Source organism: Telopea speciosissima, chromosome 4 (assembly GCF_018873765.1).
Source record: "Telopea speciosissima isolate NSW1024214 ecotype Mountain lineage chromosome 4, Tspe_v1, whole genome shotgun sequence".
Taxonomy (NCBI): Eukaryota; Viridiplantae; Streptophyta; class Magnoliopsida; order Proteales; family Proteaceae; genus Telopea; species Telopea speciosissima.
Genome location: NC_057919.1, coordinates 65,780,811 through 65,799,863, shown reverse-complemented (window position 1 = coordinate 65,799,863; position 19,053 = coordinate 65,780,811). Strand labels below are relative to the sequence as shown.

Genomic DNA, 19,053 nt, shown 5'->3' with positions numbered 1-19,053 from the left:
ATAATAAAGGGTAGGGATAAATTATTTACTAAAGAGATGGTTTTTTAAGTACGAAGAAAACAAATAGAATATAAAATACAAAATCAGTATTTTTTTTTTATGGGAAAGGGAAAATATATTGAACTAGAAAAAAAAAAGTTTGTACAATGTTGTTTGAGAGCACTCCTAATTCTTACAACATAATTGATCACAGTAGTAAAGAGATTCAAAAGAGACACGCCTGGAATAGTTTGAAACAGAACTGTATTATTATTAACAAACGTATTGGCTTTAAGAAGGAACTAGAGGATAGGCCAACATCTAACAGAAGTTGTAGGTAATGTATTATCTCCAGTATTGTCTTGTTGCTACACCAAACTTCCTTCATACAAAATCGGTACTTGATTCAAAAGTAAATAATAAATTACGAATTAATTGACATCTTTAATGTAAGGGTTTTAAATTAAGATGTAATAATAAATCAAGGGAAAGAGATCGCCACCTGGTTGCTGGCGATGCACGGCCCTTGATCTAAGACAAAGGGTTATGGAAAATGACCATCACCCCCTCAAGTTCGTCTTTTCATAGGGGTACAATGATCATTTCATGCAACCTTATGTCTGGGCTCAGGGGTTGCGCACTCCACTCGACTAGGCAACGTTCTTTCTCCCATTAATTAATTAATTAATAGACTCAATCATAGTTATAGGTATTGGTTCAGTATCAGTCGTATCGATACTAGCCGACATCGATACCAGTACTTGGCTTATACTGGATCGCAGCATGGTACAAACAGAATGTAAAATTGTCAAAATATGATATGGTATCAAGACACAATCGATATTGATGCAAATCGGCCTATACGAATGCCGATTCCTAAAACCATGGTCATTGGACTAGGCTGGCTACTAGGATTGGATGACCACCTAAAGGTTACAACTCAAGTTGAGACTTGAGAGAAGGTATATCACAAATTGGGTAACTGGGATATGAAGTTGTTCAAAGTCTTAAGAGTTAGTTGATATGATATTACCTCTCCCTCACAATAATCTTACGTATTTCTAGGTGTCACTATGGCTAGTGAAGTATAACGCTTCATAATTTGCTATTGTGCAATATATGGGTTTGTCCATATGATAGAGGACCCCACATATATTTCAATAGCCAAATTTTAATCTAAAGTGAACAAGGAAAGTTGCTCAAACTTTGATTCAAAGTTTTACTAAAATTATCAAAATGACATCAACTGAAGATGAATATAAAACAAAAAATGGCATTTTTTTTTTATATTTTAATTACTTTCACTACTCATTTTAAGCTGAAATAGGACTAACCCATGTAAGGAAAATAATCCTCTCCAATTCCCTAAAGTTGTGCGGTGTGGCAGTGCTAGGTAGAGAAGTCGACACATGACAGATTGGACATCCAACGGTCCGAACTCATTGACTTATGTTGAGCTTAAACCGTTGGATGTCCGAGTTGCCAAATGTCGACATCTCCACCTAGCACTACCGCACTGCACGGCTTTAGAAATTGGAGGGGAATAAAATCCCCCATATAATGCCATGTGTCATATAGTGAAGTGTTATACTTCACTTGTCATAGTGATGGGGAGGAAAACCCTTATTAAAACAGTTCTAGATACCATTTCGAAGTGTCTCGTCCAAAAAATTAAGCTAATCAATGAAGAAGGATTTGGACCCCTCATTCTCCTGAATCTGCACTCAGGCAGCGTAGGGAACCCTCTTACTTGGTTTTATTACTTCTAGTCTTCTAGTGTGTTGTTGGGAGATTTCCACCAGACAAAAAAGAGTTGATGAGCTTCAAGGCTTCACTTGGTTTATTGAGGGGAACCAAGTGACCTGCTCCTCTTACTGTCACAAATGTTAGTCCTTCGTATTCAACAACCCTCCCTCCAACCTGTCCAAAAATAAAAATAAAAATAAATAAATAAATAAAAAGGGGAGGTTTTCCTAAGGGGCGGTGTAACAGGGAATCTGCACGTTGCACCAATTGAGGGTTGGAAAATGGTCTTATCTATATAAGGTCCACACGAAATCCATATGATCAAAATAAGAGAGAGAGAAAGAGAGTGCTTGTGTAGACCTTACTGTCCATTATGTGAGAAGAATATAAAGGAATATGTATTATGTACAATGGTAGCATTCCAATCTTTTTCCCTATATTAATAAACTCAGTTAAAATGCATTGGGGTATGCATAGCACGTGTGATCGATCTTTCTTTTTAGGTGATCTTAATTAAGATAAAAGGAAGAGATCGTTGCCTGGTCATGTGGTCCCGCACCAATGCGGGGGCCAATGAAAGTGCACACAGACGCATTAACATGGATGAGAATTTTTTTTTCACAAGGGTTGACGATGAGGTAGTTCTATGTCCCTTCAAATAATGAGTCAAGTACGGTTTATCTCAAAAAAGTCAATCCACCGTTTCAAAAATAAGAATCAGTTGAGATCAGTCCTGATTTATCCAATTCCATAGTGTCGATTCTTGGTTCAAAACCTTAGAATCGCCGAATTTTCAGTTCTGAGAGCCGTTTTAAGGTATTTTCAAACCGATTTGACCGATCCCCACTGTGTTTCAAATCATATGTTTTGAATCCATGACTCAAACCTTATAACCTATTTGGTTCTAGTTAAGCCAACATTATAAGACAGAGGCTCTAGTGTATGTACAAACCTGCTGGTGGTGGAACCAAGAGTGCCAAGGTGCTTTCATGGGCAGACCCAAAGCTTTGATGCAGTATTGGGTCCCCAAAACTGGTACCCTACCATCCATGTCCCCGCTGCTCACCTCCAACCACATAAATCCCAAATTTACAAATACTATCAGTGTTTGATCACCACCATTTAACAAAGAAAGACAGGAGTCAATAAGAAAATCCCATACATAAAGCTCTCTTTGAGGGAGAAATAAAGTTGTACCAGAGTCTAAGGAAAGCAGGGATTAAGGTCCTTTGTAGTACGACATGGTGTGTAGCGCACCATCCGACGGCCATGCATGCTCAGGCACGTAGCCCAATGGGTGTTGTTGGGCTGCATGCCCGAGCATGCATGGCCGTTGGATGGTGCGCTACACACCATGTCGCTCTACAGAGGAGCCCCGGCCATCCGGAAAGCAGGGAGAGGGTACTCTAATCAAGCAGCGTATGGAAGTGCACCAATAAAGATGAGGATAGAGGAAAACCTGTAAACCCATATCTTTAGACCAGCTTTGATTAGTTTGCGATAGATGGGTAGGATTGAGAAAACCGTAAAGTCGTATGAATTCAAAATGGAATCACTGCAAAAAAAACAATACATTAAATCAGTAAAACATGAGATGAAGAAAAGGATTCCAGCATGTATAGCCATAAAAACTGATCGTGATCAATCCTGATGTTGAACATTCCAAAATGATCAATTCTAAGGTTTTTGGGATTGGATCGTGATGCACAGTGAATGCACTCCATGGCCAGGAATTGGAGGGGAGTTTAGTCCCACATCAGTCGGGTATTGTACGACAATTTGGCTTATAACCTTAAAAGGGCTTCTCCTATCGGACTTTTGGACTGGACGCCATTAACGATTTTAGGGTTCTTATCGATTCCATCCTGAAACTACTTACTTGCAGACCCTCCATTTCTCGGTGGTATGTACATGGAGGGACAATCGAACATCCATTCTATTGAAATACTCTTCTGCGTATGTAGAGTAACAAGGATCATAGCCTCCAAGAATTCTCTTTCTCTTCCCTTTCACCTGCACAATCATTTCCCAGTTCTCATGATAATAAATGAATTGGTGTGGATTCTAAGTTATTGACATTGGAAGAAGATTGATTACCTTAAAGCGAGAAGCAAGAACATCATAGTGACTAGTTGAAGAAGATGAAGTGGTGTTGAGGAGGCAAATAGGTGCATAGATATTGTAGATATCAATCTCTGTGTAAGGTTGGAAAACAAAGTTCATGGCATTGTTGCATTGGTCTGTCCAGTTGAGGAGCTTGAAATCACATACTCGTTTTGCTTTCTGGTAGACTTGGTCTGATATAACCGCATGACTCCATGCATACTCTAATAAACCTTTGGAATCATAGAAATCATCTGTTTCAGGATTTCCTACCTGCAACAATTCATTCATCAATTTAAACCTTTAATTACAAACTTTACTCATCTGTGTTCTTGTGTGGGTCTATGAGCAGCTTACTATGAAACCTTTCAGGTGAATGAATGGATAGTTCTTCTGATCCTTGTTTCGGTCATACACAAGCTCGGCTAGTTGAGGCACATAGTGACCTGCAGAAATGATCAAGAGAGATTAATGGTTTAAGAATATATACAAGAAGAAATTGAAGATAGTTTCTTCACCTGCATAACTCTCTCCTGATATATAGAAATCATGAGCTTTAAATTGTGGAAATCTGTTCAGCCAATTGACCAAGAAATGGTAGGCATCCTCGGCTTCATGTAATTAAAATGGTAAGAGTATAAATTAGTGAACCCATCAAAAAAAATATATGTAAAAGCAAGAAGAAATTAAAGCTTCGTTTGTTCTTCATTTTAATTACCCACAAAACTGTCATCTAATTTGGTGAGATCAGAACTAGTGTTGGTATATGAGAACCCAACTCCCACAGGAGATTCCACGAATAACAAATTTGCTTCTGAAGCATCAAAAGAAGAAAAGAAACAATTCCATTCAATTTCAATCTGAAGATTCTGGACTGATAAATCCCCATTATATAAATTTGGAAGAGAAAAACAAAAAACCCTAATGTGATAGTTTGTACTTCTGCAAGGACAAAATGAAAGAGTCATAATTATGATAAGAAGGAAGTACGACACCTTTATTCCAAGCATATTTATTGAACTTAAGTCCAACTCCACTTCTTTTAACACGAAGAGGGCCCAATTCAACAGCAGCACCATATCCAATTGATGAACAACCAGGACCTATTTTATAAAAAAAAAATGGAAAAACAGAGGAAAGGGTATTAAATAGGGGAAGGAAACAGGAATGGGTTAATTAATGAATTAAAAAGAAAGAAGAAGAAGAAGAAGAAAAGAACAAATGGGGGTTGGTGATTGATTGATTGCTTAGGCCTACCTCCATTAAGCCAGAGAAGGAGAGGCTTCTTGGTTGGTTGAGATTGAGCTTCAAAAAACCAGTAGAACAGAGCCCTACCTGGATGGACAGTGATGTAGCCGGAGAAGTGTGAGATCGGTGGGTTTGAGGGCTGACCTGGGAGAAAAGTTATCCTATCAGATTGCTGGGTTTCAGGTAATGGGTTGGTGTAGGTTTGCGCTGAAGCATTAATGCCTGTAACAAAGAATGACCCAAATCCAATAATAAACCCAAACACTGAAAGTAGAAGGAAGAGAGGCGATGCCGCAGAGGCATTCAAGCACGGTGAGCAGGGCGGCCGTGGTGTGCGTGAAGCCATTTTCTTCCAAGTTTGTATTCTTAAGATGAGGTACGGTTTCCTTCTGCAATTCCTCACTCCACTCACTCTGCTCTGCTATTACTATTTTTTTGTCGTTTACTCTCATGTCTCATCACTCATCAATGCCATGTGAGATGGGAATCTGAAAAGGTGACATTTCCAAATATCCCACAGTCCAGAGTCTCCAGACTTCCAGAGGGGTTCACCAATTCACCTCTGGAGAATCACATTCTTCACTTTCTCATGTCCAAAGTCAAGATTCCCTCACTCATTTGTCCCCCCTTGTTCTATGCGCTAATTATAACCCCCTCTCTTGTGGTTGACGATGTTAGTCAAAATTAGTTGTGAAATGTAAAAGACCATTTTACCTTAACACTTTCCCTGCATCATCTTCCTCAATTCGCCCTCCTCAACCCTTTCCCTCCTTAGTTAGTAAGTTCGGAACGACAATTGAACGGAAACGGATACGTACGATAATTAAACGGATTAGATGGTAATAATATTTTTTAAAAATCTAACTTCATAAAACACATACAATAATAATATGGTATAAGTTTAATACAGGTGTAATACGGCATAGACGGCAATAATACTTTAAAAAAAACGGACATATATTTATTATATAACATGCATTCACCACCTAATAAACAAAATAATATCATGATTTTATGAACTAAAATAAACACAATAATATAATATGCTATATAACATCTCTAATATTATCATTTAACATACCAAAATATCAATAATCTACAAGAAATGAATGTAGATTGTCTAAAAATGAGATGAGCAAGTTGATTACCTTATCATTAAATCATTCTTCCAACATTACATTTCTTTCTATTTACAATGAGATAACCATATATTTTTAACCAGATGTGTTCTTGTGAAGGGGGATGAGTTTCCACTAATTAACCAACACAAGACAAGAGGGAGAGTTCCAGATATGGATCTCCACTGTACACATTAGCTACAAGAGACAGAAAAACAAGAATAAAATAGAATAGAGATTGACCCGTTCTCGCCAATATCACACCAGATTCATTTGCTTCACTACCACCATCAAAGTTCAAAGACCAGAGAAACAAGAGGAGAGTACAAGACTTAAGTGCCGCTTTGTTGAATGGAGATGGCAAGGATGATTGGAGATGGAGGGTGGCTATTGTTGCCTGCTACAGTTGGATGTTCAACACAAATCGAAAGGGACGAAAGGGAAAGTGAAATCGTTTCCCTAAATTCTAATCTTGTGGGTAAATTTTTTTTTAAAAAAAACGTATAATACGCGTAATATACGAGTATAATATTCGATCGATTAAAAAACGTGTTTTTTTTAATAAAAATATGGGGACGGGAGTATTATACATTTAAAAATACAGGGATGTGTATAATACATGTATTATACGCGACTTTACTAAGTAAGTTTCCCTGCAACCCCGCCTCCACCATCTTTCCTGCAACTCTGCCCTCTCTCAATCCTTAGCTGTTCTAGTTCATATTTTGAACTCCCTTTCAATCCCTAGTGTTTTTGGTAGGAAGTCATGAACAGCCTATCACACCAACATAGAGTAAGAATTTTTCCATGGGATTTTGGCCCTTGTTACAATCCACCAAGACCTAGGGCTCAGTTCTGGGCTATCGGTTCGATTTTCTAGTGGTTTCAGTTCTAAGATGTCAAGATCAGATCCGGATCAATAAGTTCACCGGTTCCAAATTTGAGATCCAGGATTATTAACTAATGGGTGGTCCATTTCAGGTTCCTAAACAGGTCCAAATATGTCCTTATTGAGTAGCCAAATGTAAAACATTTTTCTCATTGGAACTAGAAATCTCAAGCAAGCTACAATCTTTCAAAAACAATTCATTATCTATTGGTGTGTGTCCTCTATGGTTCTATGTGCAACAGATATGAGAGGGGTAGAATACTAAAATTTGAGGGGACAAGTGTCTTACTTAGTCTTTGATCATGTTCTAATAGCAACTGGACAACAACTGTATATTAAAATAGCAAAGATCATCTTTTAACATTTTAAAACAGAAAAAATGGTGCAAGACAAGTTCAAATGTATGTATGCATTTCTTTCGGTTCCAATGGTTCCGAGGACCAAATTAGATTCAGACCAATAACCTATCACTAAGACCAGATTCGGATCAATAAACTATTGGGTGGGTCGATTCTAGTTCCTAGCAGGACGATTTTAGTCCAGTTACCGATTATGGTCCAAAATTGACGCCCCTACCAGGGGTGGGATGGGTAGATGGGTTTTTTTTTTTTTTTTTTTTTTAATGAATGGGTGGGGAGATGGGTTACGCTGGCGGCAGATGTGGTTTTTAAACTTTCATCGCGGGCGATTTGACTTTTGAAGTGAGGAAGTTGATGAGGTTCAACGTGTTAATAGGTAGGCTGAACTCATTTCTCCTCATTTTTAAAATAAGGGTAGAAAGGTAATGTTACACGCACCCAAGGGTAATTTAGGGATTAAAGTAGTTAGTCCTTACGCACGGAATGACTTAACGGAAGGACACTAATGGTCTGGGTCTTTTTGTAACATAGTATAAACTGTAGGGGGGGAAGTTCATGTAATTGTTAAAAATAGAGGGGAGGTGTAATTAGGACATAGTACAGGTGAGGGGTGTAATTTTCCCAAGAAAATATATCTGGTTCACTACCGTAGGGATAATTCTACTGTACGAATTCCCATGCGACACGTAATCGTAGATGGGAATATTCCCTTTTCCATGGATGGATCTTATACTGAGCATGCGTGAAAAGCTGAGAATTTAATGAGGACAGAGAACAAAACCAAAGTAGTTTTTAACAATGAACTGCTACGTGTGATAGGCTCCACCTTCAGTTTGGGTCCAAAAGCACAATACATGAAAAATATTCCGATACATGCAATACTTGATTAATAATTTCTATGTTTCAGGCACCTTGCTGAAAGCTTGAAGAGAAAAGCAGCTGAAGACAATAACCAATCCCAAGATTTGATACAAGTTCATCCAGCTTCTCTCCAGCTTTGATTTCCTAGAATGAGTAGTAGATTTCACTGCTGGGAATTAGCATTCAGGGCTGTAATTCAAGAGGCTGAAGAAACAAATCTATATCATCAAATTCAGGTTTTATTTTCCTCTTCGGAGAGAAAACTTGAAAGACAAATCTTGATAAGCGGCTTAAAGGGTCCTGTAGACCATCCATCTCATAGTGTCCAAATCGCCAATCCCTTACGATATATGGTCTCAATTCGGGTTTATCAAGGCCTCCTGGTAAAAGGAAAAGAACAAACCAATGATATACTTGAAGCAGAACTAAATTTGAAGTTTCGAGAATTACCAATCCTAACTACAGATTATCCACTTGATATCAGGGAAGGAGACAATTGTTGCACATAGGGTGGAATCTATTGTCTGAGTGCAATAGATAGAAGTGCAAGTAATATAGGAAATATCAAGATATCTGTGCACTTGCAGGAGGTTTTTGTTGGAAAGAGTACAAGGCCAGTCATATATGCTATATGGGACATCTGAATTTATGGTTATCACTGCCAAGTTTTTCCACTGAGCTAATAAGATCTGGGCAAAACAATCTACAGAAATAATTAATATCGGATATAAATTAAAACTCCAATCATATTCTAAGTCAAATTTAGATTTACTTATTCGGAAAAATAAAAAAAAAAGATTTCCTTACTGAATACTTGAGCTCCAGATTTTACCTGCATACATTAGCCCTTGTTTGTTAACTGCTCGGTAAAATGGTCGTGTCTTCTTGTCTTTAGCAGCACTTTGAAGTTCACTCCATGCATGTGCCCTATCTTGCCTTGTTATTTTACCTGTGGTTACCACCTGAAATTAAGATGCCAGCCAAATTATTGATGCTATATTCAAAGAACAATAGAAATAGATCACTGACAGAAAAAGCATGTGATGTGTTTTGACCTTGGAAAACAAATAGTATGAAGGGCGTGGAACACGTGCAAGCCCATTGGCACGATCAACTGCGACAAGTCCAAACTTGGGACCATATCCATCAGCCCACTCCCAGTTATCTGATATAGTCCAGAACAGGTAACCAAGCACAGGAACACCCTGCAAAACAAGGCGTGTTTAATGCCCTACTATTTCATATGGAGAACTGATACAGATCAAGAAGGAACACAAACCATGATCATGGCCGCATACACAGCAAGCAAATGCTCTAATATATATGGCTGTCGGATCAAGTCTGTCTCATCAGAAACACCATTTTCAGTAATGATGAAGGGAACTTTTAGGTGTTTATATCTTTCATGGAACTGAAGCAACATGCAAAATAAGCCTTCAGGATAGACCGCACGACCAGATTCACTGTACTCATCATTCTCTACAAGTTTTATTCCAGCTCCAGACAGCACTTCCTAACCATTAAAAACAATATAAAGCTTAATACACTTTAACCAAAAGCAGGAACCTTTAGTTATTATTTCTAGGTAAGAGAAGTAACAACCTGTCCGTAGTAGTTCATCCCTATGAAATCCATCTTGTCACAGATGCTATCGATGTATGGGAAAAGGGTCAAGGAACTCGCCAACGAAACAGCAGCAACATCAAAGAGACCATATGGCCGCATAAATGAAGCATGATGTGCTACCCCAACAATTGCTTTTGACGGAGAGTGGCTGTCAATTGTTTTTATTAGTTTATTTAAGGATAAATAGCTCCAGGGAAGTCAACTGATGAGGTAAATAGCAGAACTGATGCAAGAATTTTACGAAGATATGCACAATTACTTGTTAGGCAGACTGTAAGGATGGGTACAGATAACAACAGTACTTACCCCATGCAGGAGACTCGCCTTGTAGCTCTAAAGTGCCAAGATATGTGAGATTAGATGGTCTATTCATACATATCATCACATACCTTTGGACAGACTTTTTTTTTTGGGGGGGGGGGGGGGGGAGGAGGGGGGATTTTTTATTACTGCTGAGAAGTCACTAGCCATCATTTGGAATGATTTTTGGAACAAAACATTTTATGCTCGATCCATCAATTGGTAGTTTCAACATTTTTCATGTGAACCACATGCATATTGATGTGCCAAGACCATCCCTACTGTCTAAAGGACAGGTATCTTAGGTTGCTCCACCAAATCATCTTTTATATATTCACTAATTCTCTTATTCCCATTGATTATGGATTTTTCAACTTTTTCCCAGGGTTGATGGCAAATCCAATATGAGAGCTTGTGAGATGAAGAACCTTTGTCCGTGGATAAAGTCATAGGCCTCCCTATGTGCAATCGTCATCCAGTGCATGGCTTGTTTAAAAACACCAGTTGGTAGAGCAGAAGTTGCAGCCTCTAGCATATCAGGCTTACCACCAGGCCAAGCCCCAGCACAATAAGTTAATATGCAAAATATATGAGGCTCATTAAATGTTACCCAGTAGTCCACTAAATCCGATACAGTTTCAACGACAAGCCTGCAAAAGAGAAAGAGCCGTAGAATAACATAGAAGAGTTCATAAAAATACATGGAAAACCGATAGGAAATCAAATGGTTTAAAGAAAAAGTAACAAGGTAAGACAATTCTGTAGTTTACTTTTTCCCTATCTAATTGCATAAAGCATAATGAATTCAAGAAACAAACATATGCGTTCTTTTGTTATGTTTCTCAATTGAATCAATGTAAAGCAAGCATTACTTGACTCCTCATTGTCCTGCTATAAATTTTAGGTCCTGGGAGGCAAGGACTAAAAGCCATATATTTTGTCCAAGTTTGATTCCACCTTCCCTCTCCTCCTCCCGCCCCCCCCCCCCCAAAAAAAAAAAACAAAAAAACAAAAAAAACATAGAGATAAGTTTGGCTCAGTGTTCAGTCAAAATTTAAATCGAAAGTCCTGCGTAGCTTATTGAAAACAAATGCCAAACGACTAGGTTAAATTGAATAGATTCCTTGCCTTCAAAACCAGAAACTAGTATTGAAACACATGCTAAATGACTAGGTTGAAATGAATAGATTCCTTTCCTTCAAAACCAGAAACTTATTATTATTCTCTCAGCAACTTGTCCAATAGCTCGTTTGACATGGAGAAAAAGGATCTCTATGAAACCTAAACTGCTTGAAGAGATGAAATGCCTATTGGACATTTTGAAAATCTCAAAGAGAACTTCAAGTGTGTTAATCTGAGTTTCTGCGACCAAAATTGTAGTCTCTCTAAATCATGCAAATTGTTTTTTAGTCTAAGATATACTGAAAAAAAAGGGCAAATGTACATTCATAAGCATGGACATGTGCTTAGACACATTTCACTGAACTTTTTTATACGCCTGGAAACATTCGCAAGCAACTGAAATACAAAATTGCTTCCTACAAACATAAAGAATAGTAAATAGAAATGGAAAATAACGTAACCTCGTAAAATCCATGAAATATTTGACTGTTTTTTCCATCTTCCACCCTCCATATTCTCCAGCCCATGGTGGAAGAGAGTGATGGAACAAAGTCACCATTACTTTCATTCCATGGGAACGAACCCGTTGTATGATCCATCTATATCGCTCTAGTGCTGTAAAATTAACCTATAGTAGACATAATACAAAAGAGCTCAGTTCAATTCATCTCCAATAGTTCATCAAATCAGGTAATGAGACAATAAACATTCCTAAATTGATACAGATTGAGGATTGGAATGAACTTCCAATATTATATATTTCCCCATAGTTTCATTAAAGAAAAGGGGGGCGGGGGGGTAGTTGGTATCAAACTTACTGTTTCTTTCAGTTCTTTTACTGGCTCCTCAGGCATAATCCTGGTCCAATCTATTCCCATTCGGAAAACACGGATGCCAGTATCTTTAGCAAGATTCAATTCAATATCAGGTTCAGACCAAAATTTGAGTCTATCTTCCCTGAAATCAATTCAAGAAAGAGATCATTCATTTTCTTATTCATGGCTTCATCACCAACCTATTTTAAGAACATTATTGTTCATCCTTTCTCTTCAAGAAACTTAAAGTCATGAATTAGAACTTCAAGTTTGGGCACAGAAAACTGATCTTACACCCCGTCACGGAGTCCAATTCACAAGCTCATAATTAAGAACTGAGCTTACGGGTGAGGAACATTGTGCCATGCAGCTATATTATGGTGGCATTCAGCACTTGGTGCAGGTTCTTCCTCCTCATCTGAATACTTCTGAAAACCTCTAATCATGGCTTCCATGGATATTTTAAGAGGTTTCTTCTTCCTTTTTGCCTTTTCAGGCTCTTTTAAAGATGACGGAGCTGGCTGAGAGCTGCCGTCACCAGTGGAGGAAGCTGTTAATGCATCTGCAAGTTGTGGGTTCTGCATCCCCTCCAAATTGTCACACGGTTGCTCCTCTGCAAACTGAAGCCAAGCATCATCGAGCCTGTCTTCAACATGAGCTGGTGCGGTTGCCAGTCCAAAGAAAAACTCATTGTCCTCCTCTACAGGGATTTACACAAAACAAACATTGTGAATTCTGTTGAAGAGTAAAAAATGAACAACAGTTTAGGCCTTTGTTTAAACTCTAATTTTCACCAAATCCTAAAAATTCTCAAAATCATTGTCAAAGAAAGATTATAAGTTCAAGGGACCTTGAGGGTAGGGGTAGGGATAGGAAAGAACAGCCAAATGGGATACATGATCTGATCAAGCTTTTGAAACAAATTTTGAGGGTTCATTCTCGAACTCTCCGACAGTGCTCTGAATACTCTCAAATGAATATCTGGTTACCAGGCTCTTTAAATGTGGTGAGCTTGGTACTTTTACTTTGCCATCAGAATCTTCTGAGAAAGCTTTTGGAAATACATACTCGTAATTTCTTCCATAAAGAACAGAGAAGTTAGTATTCTCACTACCAGTGACAGAAACTAAGTTACAATTTTCTTTTTGAGTTTTTAGTATTACCAGAATCTCAATCGAGATTTCGCATAAAAAAACTGCGGTTCACAGTTTATACTCAAGCTCTGTACCTTCAGACGACAATTGGGTTCAGTATCGATTATTCTCAAACTTAGCCAAACTCGAAACGCACAGAAGAAACCGGAAGAATGGAGGACTTCAAAAAAAATTCCATCATTTTCAGGTTCTGCAAAGTCTATTCTGAATTATTCTCTTCCCCAATTCCATAAAGAAGGGTCCCAAACTGAGATGAAATCACAACGCATATTCAGAGTTTAAGTTGTGGGAATTCCACATACACTAGTCAAAAGGGTAAAAGCAACAACCATAAATGAACACAAAAGGCCACCAACCCAAACTAGTCCAATAATGTTTAGGGTTTGAAAATTTAGTTTAGTTTACCATTGCTGGGATCAACGTTGAAGTCTGCAAGCGTATCGGAGGATTCGTCAATGGGTGATTGTAACGGCCGAAGATACTTTCTCCGGTACCTTGAATAGGAGAAGACATTTGCGGCTACACTGACTGTGACTAGGATTCCGGCGAGCTTTGTGGCCGATAAGAACAGAGCAACGAATGCCATGGAATAGGTATGGGAAACAGAGACAGTAAGAGAAGAAATTGGAACACTGTTGAGTAGAGGATATACTGTTGCTATAGCGCGCTCTACGTGAGTAAGCCATGTGTCACCGACATTCTCATTGTGATGGCGCAGGCGGCGGAAGCAGCATGTGGTGCTCTATTCATGACGGAAGATGCATCAACCTATCAACGTCTTTGGAACTTAGCTCATCAGCGCAGCTCGATCAACGTCAAACCGGTTCGTAGGGAACAGATTTGGATTTGAAAAGGAAATATAGAACGAAGAAGGAAAGGTTCACTTTCAGGGTTCAACCAAGTTTCCCTTCGTCTTTCGGGTTGGCTTGGTTCATCCATGAAATCTTCAGGTTAATGGGTCATGGAACCAGTGAATCTATAGCAAGGTTCAAAATCCAGGTATCGGACTCGGTATTGGTCATTCTGGAAACCTTTTCGGATTAGGATCAGATTGGTACAAATCAGTCAGGATCGGTCAAAAAACCCTCAAAATCATTTTTTCATGGATCGAGTCATGTATCGGCCAGAGTTGGTAGGTGTTGTGATCTCGGGATCAGATCGGCCGATATTATCCAGATTGGATTGATCAATATCGATTGATATCAGTCACTATCAAATCAAGATAATATGAAAAATTTATAAATAAAAAATACAAAAATATTTAGTCGGATCGGCCGATCCAAGAAACGATCCAGTCAAACCTTGTCATATAGGTCTAATCTCAGTATCGATCGTAATCGGCCTCGACCGATACTGATCCAATCCAAGATTACGAACCATGATCTACAGACTTGATAAAGCATCAAGACACAAGAGTTTGTTTATAAAAATAATAATAATAATAAAAATAAATAAAAATCAAGAGTTCAGCGTAAGTGATAGATGTGATCATGATTCAAAGTGTCGGTATCGGATCGGTGGAATCACCCAGATCAATATCAGCCGAGGGTGATCCCGATTCTTGGTCGATCTTGTATCAATCAACTGCTACGGTTCAAGGGTAGAAAAGAAATAAAAATCAAGAGCAAATCCGTTTGATCAGGCCTGATTCAAGGCGATCTAGATTGGTATTGACCGAGGTCGATCCCAATCAGATTCCCCATTACTTGAAACCATTTTTAAGGTAGGAGTTAAAGGAAAATTATCACCTCCGGTTTGCTGACCGGCCCAGTCCCCCAGTTCCTCTAATAGGGGGATGGTGGACCCCACCCGGGCAGGGTGTTTGGGCATGGGTAGAGAGGTCATTTCAACCCCCCTTTGTTAGGGGAACTGGGCCGGTCAGCAATCTGGAGGTGATAAAGATCCAGGAGTTAAAGGGATCCGGAGTTAAATTGGAAAAACCAAAGAAAGCATTGTTGATCTTGGGATCTTACTCCAAAAAAAAACAAAAAAAAAATCTTGGAATACTTTAGATCAACTGCATTTCATTATCTTTTTTTTTTTTTTTTTTTTTCATCATCCGATTAGACTTTTCATTATCTTATAGTCCTCCATTTTTAAGCCTCAAATTGATTACTTGACAAACTCTCTTTGGGCTGAAATTTTACACGTAAATAGACGATCTTAAATCATGTGTCACCACTATTCTGATTTTGATGGAAGAGGTGGCGGCAGGAGGCAGGCGGCAGGCGGCAGCATGTGGTGCTCCATTCATGACGGAAGATACATCAACCAATCAACGTCAGTGAAATTTTGCTCATCAGCGTAGCTCAATCAACGTCGAACCGGTCGTGGAGAACAAATTTGGGATTTGAAAAGAAACAAAGAACGAAGACTACACCCTCGGTGAGGAAAACTTGCATTCGGCTCCTCTCCTACGACCCTCCTATCAGATACAAATAAGGGCGAAATGATCGCCCTATCCCCTGCTCGAACATCCTGTTTTGATGGGATCCAACCCTGTTTGTGTCTAGTAAGAGGGAGGGAGATGGGGCAAGTTGTAGGCAATTTAGATCCTCTACTGGAGAGCTACTAGGCAGAACCCTTCTGCCAAGACACAGCAAGGCACTCGGACAGGGGTAAGACGGTCATTTATCCCTCCATTCTTCAGTTCTAAATGGAGACAAAGTATGTGATTATTGGCATATTGGCAATTGGCATTACTGATATTTTGACTATCTTTCTACCAAGAAAAAAATATTTGGACTACCTTGATAAGCTTACAAAGAAAGTTTTACAGAGTTTATTTACAGTAAGTCCACTCATCCAAGAATTGGGTTCCAAACTTTCATCGCTGATGTCATCTTCAACCAAGAATTGGGTTCCAAACTTCACAAGGAAGGAAAACCAAAAGTTAAAATTCTCTTCACCAGTTGAAGGAGACATAGTTTGTGATTCTTGACAAATTGATGGTAATTGGCATGGCAATGTAGTCAAGCTGGAGCTAGTAATAGTAAGGTTTTGATCAAAAGAGTTTCAGTTCCTTGTTATTCAATTTCTCTGCAGTTCTCCAAAATCCAAATCTCTGAGTTCGAATACTATGATGGAAGGAGGGGATCGAGGTCGTGTTCCAAGACGAATAGGTACGAACCCAAATAACGAAAAACTAGTCACTATACTCAGCATCGATGGAGGAGGAGTTAGAGGCATCATTCCAGCAACCATTCTCGCCTTCCTCGAGTCTCGCCTTCAGGTAATCAACAAAAATCTGAACCCAAAATGCATGAAAATGAGTTAAATGCTCATTCCAAGCTTAGAAAAAATGAAGAAAAGAAATGGTTGTTCTTTGTCTTGGCTGCCTCTAAACATGCAGGAGCTTGATGGGGAGCAAGCAAGGATTGCAGACTACTTTGACTTGATTGCTGGGACGAGCACAGGAGGGCTCATCACAGCCTTGCTTACTACACCAAACCAGAACCATCGCCCACTCTGCGCCGCTAAAGATATCAAAGCCTTCTACTTCAAAGAATGCCCCAAAATCTTTTCTGAAGAAGCCAGGCCTACCAAACATGCCATTGGAGGGTATTTTGTTCTTGTTTTCCTTTCTCTGTGTTCATATCTTGAACTCCTTAGGAATCCAATATTCTTGGTTCCTCTGTCTCTGTGTTCATAACAGGCTTAGATTCCCATGGGTAGATGAAGCCAAGTGGAAATCCACAGGGATTTGGAAGAAGATCATTGGGACAACATATGTGTCAATCAAGCTTTTCATGGCATGGTTATTTACGGCTGTGTTTCAACCCAAATATGATGGCAAGTATCTTCATAATATGATCAAAGAAACGCTTGGCCAAACCCGCTTGGGAGACACTCTAACAGCTGTGTTAATCCCAAGTTTTGATATCAAATTCCTCAACCCAATCTTCTTCTCTACCTCTCAGGTCAACTCCACCAAATCTCCCTTCTCCTTGTTTTCTCAAATTTTACAAACTTCAAATCAATGGTGAAAAGGAATAGAAGTTACATGACAAAATGTCTAAATGCAGGGGAGAAGAGATGTGTCTAAGAATGTGCTTCTGTCGGATGCTGTAATCAGCTCATCTGCAGCCCCATATTATCTTCCTCCATATTGTTTCGAAGCTTTTTCCAGGAAATACAACCTTGTAGATGGTGGCGTCGCTGCCAATAATCCTGTAAATCCTTCTTTCTAAAAACCCATAATTGACAAAATTTCCCAACCTTCTTGACTGAAATCAATGGAAACACTTTAGCATGTTTCTTCTTCTTTCTGTTACTGGGTCATTTTCAGACATTGCTTGCAATACGTGAAGCAACAAAGATGAACGGAGAACAAGACCCAAGCTCGTCTATCGACTACAGAGGATATCTGGTTCTATCTCTCGGTACTGGAGCAGCAAAACGAGATGGGTATGAGGTACAAGAGGGCAATTGGGGCTTATTCGATTGGTTTACCAGTAAAGGAACCGCACCTTTACTAGACATTTTCTTCACTGCCATGGATGACATGGTTCAGATATACCTCTCATTTATCTTCCAAGGCCACCATTGCCGATCCAACTATCTACGAATTCAGGTTAGATGTGTTGATTCAAAGTTCTCTTGCTCAGTTTGAATAGCAATTTCTTCAATCTGATCCATTTTATTTTAATTGATGACAAGCAGGATGAAACCTTGAAGACCGATGAAGCCTCAACAGATGATTCAAGCTTGAAATGCCTTATGAAGCTAGAGAAGTTTGCGAACGATCTTCTTGACAAACCTGTTTTGATTACAAACTCTGAGACTGGTCTGCTAGAACCGATGCCTGGTGGCCGAATTAACAAACATGCCCTGATTGAGTAAGAAAACAAAATATAATTTGTTGTGATTTTCTTAAGCTACTGGTCCTTCCTTCAATCATTATTGTTGATCCCAGGCACCTAGGTTCCTACTATTAAAGCTGAACGACCATTTTAATGGTATCCAGGTTTGCTCAGAGATTGTCCATTGAAAGGAGGAGGAGAAACAGGGCAGCGGTCTACTAATCCATTGCAGGGCAGGCACATGAAATTCCTAAGTGTTCATTTGAAAACCTAAACCAATAAACCAGAACCAGACAATTAAAACCGAACTAAATCGAACAATTGTTAATCGTTCAGGCGCAATTAAATAAATGGGATTAACCACATGGACCCTTGCCCTCCAATTAACCATGTTCAACGTCATACTTAAGATATAAGGTCTAAGCCATTTTACATTTGTCCCTGGCTTATTTAATTAGCTCTTTCAATTTGAATCAATCACTCCTCTGTATTTAAGTATTCATTATCCAAGGACCCCGTTGAACATGACCATGCCACCTTAAATGATTTTTTTGTAACTTATAATGTATCGGGCTTGCTTCCAAATCAGCTCTAATATGAAAATTTCTTACTTTATCCTTCCTAGTTTCGCTAACTTGATGAATGATTACAGAAAGATTGGCACTGTCAATAGATTTTATGAAAATAACTTGAAACTCTAGACACAATTTGTCATTTGACAAAGATTTTGAAAATAAAGGAACATAAAATTTTGATATTTTGATGAAGAGCATCTCCATTTAAAAATGCACAGACATTGGGTTGCTTCTACATTTTGGGGCACACTTTGGAAGAGTTAAGCGAAGGGGCAAATTTTTGTTTTTTTGATGGTAAAAGACATTGGGATTACATAAGCGAGATATTTACAGTGTTCTTAGCTTGAGCATATCTA

The 19,053-nt window shown here is 38.8% G+C and overlaps 3 protein-coding genes across 5 annotated transcripts; 1 reads left to right on the top strand and 2 right to left on the bottom strand.

Moving 5' to 3' along the window:
* Positions 1–1,738: 1,738 nt before the first annotated feature.
* On the bottom strand, positions 1,739–5,515 carry LOC122659894 (serine carboxypeptidase-like 26). 3 transcript variants are annotated; one of them, XM_043855050.1, is made up of 11 exons: positions 5,408–5,515; positions 5,086–5,377; positions 4,824–4,931; positions 4,547–4,642; positions 4,347–4,439; positions 4,186–4,274; positions 3,823–4,101; positions 3,605–3,738; positions 3,185–3,280; positions 2,678–2,783; positions 1,739–1,899 (listed from the first exon to the last, which is right to left on the bottom strand). In XM_043855050.1, exons 1-11 carry the CDS (start codon positions 5,420–5,422, stop codon positions 1,753–1,755), a joined length of 1,455 nt encoding a protein of 484 aa, XP_043710985.1. In that variant the 5' UTR covers positions 5,423–5,515; the 3' UTR covers positions 1,739–1,752. The 3 variants fall into 3 exon arrangements, with proteins under 3 accessions (XP_043710985.1, XP_043710986.1, XP_043710987.1); XM_043855051.1 differs by having other exon boundaries at positions 2,678–2,765; XM_043855052.1 differs by lacking the exon at positions 2,678–2,783.
* A 2,775-nt stretch (positions 5,516–8,290) lies between these two features.
* LOC122657918 (beta-glucosidase-like SFR2, chloroplastic) lies at positions 8,291–13,946 on the bottom strand. Its single transcript, XM_043852714.1, has 10 exons — positions 13,726–13,946; positions 12,512–12,866; positions 12,170–12,308; positions 11,813–11,979; positions 10,658–10,879; positions 9,906–10,077; positions 9,583–9,816; positions 9,359–9,508; positions 9,136–9,265; positions 8,291–8,683 (listed from the first exon to the last, which is right to left on the bottom strand). Exons 1-10 carry the CDS (start codon positions 13,904–13,906, stop codon positions 8,487–8,489), a joined length of 1,947 nt encoding a protein of 648 aa, XP_043708649.1. The 5' UTR covers positions 13,907–13,946; the 3' UTR covers positions 8,291–8,486.
* A 2,377-nt stretch (positions 13,947–16,323) lies between these two features.
* LOC122657921 (patatin-like protein 2) lies at positions 16,324–18,369 on the top strand. Its single transcript, XM_043852718.1, has 7 exons — positions 16,324–16,552; positions 16,673–16,881; positions 16,976–17,240; positions 17,346–17,492; positions 17,609–17,893; positions 17,983–18,158; positions 18,287–18,369. Exons 1-7 carry the CDS (start codon positions 16,400–16,402, stop codon positions 18,342–18,344), a joined length of 1,293 nt encoding a protein of 430 aa, XP_043708653.1. The 5' UTR covers positions 16,324–16,399; the 3' UTR covers positions 18,345–18,369.
* The last annotated feature ends 684 nt before the right edge of the window (positions 18,370–19,053 follow it).